This window comes from Limulus polyphemus, unplaced genomic scaffold (assembly GCF_000517525.1).
Source record: "Limulus polyphemus unplaced genomic scaffold, Limulus_polyphemus-2.1.2 Scaffold442, whole genome shotgun sequence".
In the NCBI taxonomy this organism is placed as follows: domain Eukaryota; kingdom Metazoa; phylum Arthropoda; class Merostomata; order Xiphosura; family Limulidae; genus Limulus; species Limulus polyphemus.
The window spans coordinates 154,662-158,795 of NW_013666052.1; the positions used below are offsets into that span (position 1 = coordinate 154,662).

The 4,134-nt window shown below is 30.3% G+C and overlaps 1 protein-coding gene across 1 annotated transcript; it reads left to right on the forward strand.

Annotated features, from left to right (window-relative positions):
* The first annotated feature begins 883 nt into the window (after positions 1–883).
* LOC106458313 (leukocyte elastase inhibitor-like) lies at positions 884–3,001 on the forward strand. Its single transcript, XM_013917815.2, has one exon. It carries the CDS (start codon positions 904–906, stop codon positions 2,023–2,025), a length of 1,122 nt encoding a protein of 373 aa, XP_013773269.1. The 5' UTR covers positions 884–903; the 3' UTR covers positions 2,026–3,001.
* Positions 3,002–4,134: the final 1,133 nt, after the last annotated feature.

Here is a 4,134-nt window from a genome sequence, read left to right on the forward strand (position 1 = left end):
TTACAACTACTTGTCTGTGTTTAAATGTTAATGTCTTGAGAACGATATTTTTCCTTTAGCTGTTATTAATAATATAAAAATTTTCTAATACAATTTCTTAGGTAAAAATAGCCATAATTAGGTGCCGGGCAATCGTTAGGGCTAACATTTTAACATAATACTAATAGTAAAAGGACAGAAAAACAAAGTAACTAAATTCACTTTTTCACATGTTTGTGAGAGGCAGATTTAGAAATTACTGAAAATTTGTAAATTTAAGTATCGATATATGTTCAACACTTCAATACAAATACATTAAAATGAATAAATCATGGACATTAAACTTTTTCTACAGAAATTAAGCAATAACTTTAATTTGAAATTGTTAAAAATAAAAGCTCAACTTTTTAAAAATGAACTTTGTCATTTCAAAGTTCTAACTTTTACTTCTGGTGTTTTGTAGGCTTACATAATGTGTTACATATTACTGTTATTTATACTAATAGTAGTACTAATATATTATCTGTGTTATTACTGTATTAATATTACCATTATCTCGTATCTTCTGGGTATGATAAGTTACAATAATTAGCTTAAGTCCTCTTTATTAATCTTTATGCATTAGTAACATCGTTGGATTTTTAACATAAATTTCAGAATTCATGATAATTTCCAAATTATTTCATTGTTATTTTATACTGTCATATCACAATGCTAGTTATTAATAACCACGTGTCTTTTGAGTACAATTCAGTGTTTCTTGAATGTGTAAAAAATAGTATCCTTGTGTACGTTTCATATCTGATATTTCTGTATACTTAAACTGCTCTATGGGTTTTTCAGTTATTGAGATGGTATTATGACTAATAATAGTGTTTGTGTGCTGCAATTTTCTTTTTTACAGCTTGATTTAACCTTATCGAAATGGAACGTCTAGCTTCTGCATGTGATAATTTTGGTCTTGATCTCTATCGAATATGCTGGAATAAAAACAAAGATGGCAACATTTTCTTCTCACCATTCAGCATTTCTGCAGCACTAGCAATGATCTTAGAAGGAGCTAAAGGTGATACAGCTGAACAACTATGGCATACTTTGTATATAGCAGGAATGAAGGAGCCTGATGTCGAGAAGGAGTATCGAGCCTATCTCAACTTGATTAAGTCTCCTGGACCCAACATCATCCTAGATATAGCAAACAACATATTTGTACAGAAAGATTATCACATTTACCCAGAATTTCAAGAAGTATTGCAGAAATATTATGGTGCTGATGCAAAAGAAGTTGATTTTGGAGCTCATCATGAAGAAGTACGACAAGAAATTAACAAGTGGGTAGCAGGAGCAACAGAAGAAAAGATAAAAGAGCTTTTTTCACAGGGTGTTATTGGCTCAGTAACACATATGGTTGTTGCTAATGCAGCATACCTAAAAGGAAACTGGGGTTTTATCTTTGATCCTAAGGAGACAAGAAAAGTACCTTTTTATCTCTCTGAAACTGAAACAGTTGATGTTGATATGATGCATAAGAAGGGAGAGTTTAGATATTCTATATGTCCTGAACTGAAGTGTACTGCATTGGAACTGCCTTATATAGGAGATAAGCTTGCCATGGTAATCCTTCTGCCTAATGAGGTTGATGGTTTGTTGTACTTGGAAGAGGAGATATCGGTGCTATCCTTGGGCATGATCTTTGGCCGCATGATGAATGAAGAGGAAGTGTGCGTCTCTTTGCCAAAGTTTAAACTGGAAGAAAGTTTATCTTTGGGTGAAATGGCTAAAGAAATGGGAGCTAAAGATCTTTTCAGTAAGAATGCTGACCTATCTGGAATTAGTAATAAGGAGGATCTTCATGTTGATGCCATGATCCATAAAGCTTATTTTGAAATTGCAGAAGGTGGACAGGAACCAACTCAAAAACCATTACCTTTGTTCCGTTACACACCAGAAATTGATTTTGTTGTTAATAGACCATTCTTATTTCTGATCCGTGATCTGAAATATGGTATTGTCTTATTTTTGGGAAGCATCAAAAAGCCTTTTTAATTCATTAAATTTTCTTTTGGTAAATTTTTGTGCCAGTTAAACACAGATGCACATTTTTCTATTAATGATATATATGCTATATTAGATTGTTCTTTACTTATACATCTATTTTTTACATTATGCCTGTCATCTAATGTTTTTTTGTTTTTTTTAAGTAATGTTAAGTACAATTTTTATTGGAATATTTTTGTGGATAATTCTATACTGATTAAATGTAAAAAAATACATTGGCCAATATAATTATTAACGGTTTAAAGTTTGTAGAATTTTATAATTATAAACATAATCGTCCTTTGAATCAAACAAGAGAGTATAGAGCTTTTCCTTTCTGTAGGAAATATTTTGTACGTAGAAAACTAGCCAGAAAGAAGTTGGTGCAAGTTGTAATTTTTTCTGTTTAAATGCATAAGCAATAAGTATAAACAAATTTAAATAATTTTCTACTATAGTATCGTAGATATGTTAGCAAATTTTAGTTAATATAGATATGATTTTTTTTTAAAATACAGATTTAGAAATAATGGTTAACAAGGTCATAATGTTACTAATACAGCAGTTTTTCATATTTTAATCTGTCTCAATAAAGGCTAATTGAAAGTTTTTTGTTTGTTTGTTTTTTTACATTCACCTACTGGAACTGTTGAATTTTTGAGAGTTCTGGTTCATTTTGATAGAATTAAATGATGTTAGGCAATATCAGTGAAGAATTAAAAGTAGTTAGATAGTGCCTCATAATTAAAATTATATTAATCATGAATAATTATCTATATATAGTGTGGATTTTTCAATTTGAAGGTCATGAAAAATCCATGAATAGATTTGAATTGCATTTATACAGAAGCTTTAGTTTTTCGACAATATTGTGTATTTTTGATAAAATGATTATGGATGTATCACTAGAGAAAGGTTGCAACATTCCTTATGGAAAGTTTAAATTTATACTGAAGTGATTAATAAACAAATGTTTGTTCAAAGATTTTGGAAAATACAAAAGTCTTGATTATTTTGTATAACAATATAGTATAACCAAGTTCTGACGGTCATTTTAACGGGACCACTAAATTACATACATGCTGTGGAAGTGCACACAGTGCCTGTGGATCATTCTAATGACTAATTTTTATAAATATTAATGTAATAGTGAAATATATGTTAAAGGCAAGTTATCTCTGAGAGACAGTTTAATATGTAATTTGGATATTTTTACTATTAATGACTGTGAAAGAGGACCAAAATACTTGTTGCTTTTATCTTGCTATTGCTTCTAAACATTTGTGGTAGTTATACGTTGCCATATATGTGATTGAACTTATTGTTGGATGATATCATAACCAAGTATTAGTTGTTGTTTTTTGGATTGTTTCATTGTCTATTTTTGTAATGTGTTTGTATTTGTAATTTTCAAATAAATGTATTGAACCAGATGTGTTCTTTCTTCAATAATTGCTCAAATTAGGACTGTAATTCCTAAATACATAAATTATTCTCTAAATACATGTATAATGCATATATATCATTGTATTTATTAGTAGAAGTTGATAATAACTAGTTAGTTACGCAGCTCAGCTGTGAAGAAAAATTGGGAAAAATTAGTCTCAAATGTATACAAAAATGTGAGTGAAATGGATGTTATTTTTGCACAGTGTATGCATTTCCCCTTAATGAAAACTTGTTTGTAAATTACAGTTGTGAGTGTTGGTTACTACAAACTTGATTGACTTGTTTAAAAATGGCCAGGTGGTTAGGGCGATTGACTTGCAATCTGCAGGTTTGAAACCTCGTCCCACCAAACATGCTCGCCCTTTCAGCCGTGGGAGTGTTATAATGTGACGGTCAATCCCACTATTTGTTGGTCAAAGAGTAGCCCAAAACAAACAAACAGACTTCTTTAAAATTAACACAAAGTGTAGTTGTGAATATCTTAAACTTTTCCAAAATAAATGTGAATCAATGTACCAAACTACCACTCAGTGATACCTGACAAGATTGTTATAAAATAGACTATCTATTGCATAGTAAGTTTATGTATAAAATACATATGTGACTACAACTAAAATGCAGTAGCTACTTTTCACCTGCTTAAACTGCAACCAGTTAGAAAGGTAGGAT

What these genes read in the sequence shown, in the direction of transcription:
- LOC106458313 (XM_013917815.2), top strand. Translation starts at nt 904, where the DNA reads ATGGAACGTCTAGCTTCTGCATGTGATAATTTTGGTCTTGATCTCTAT.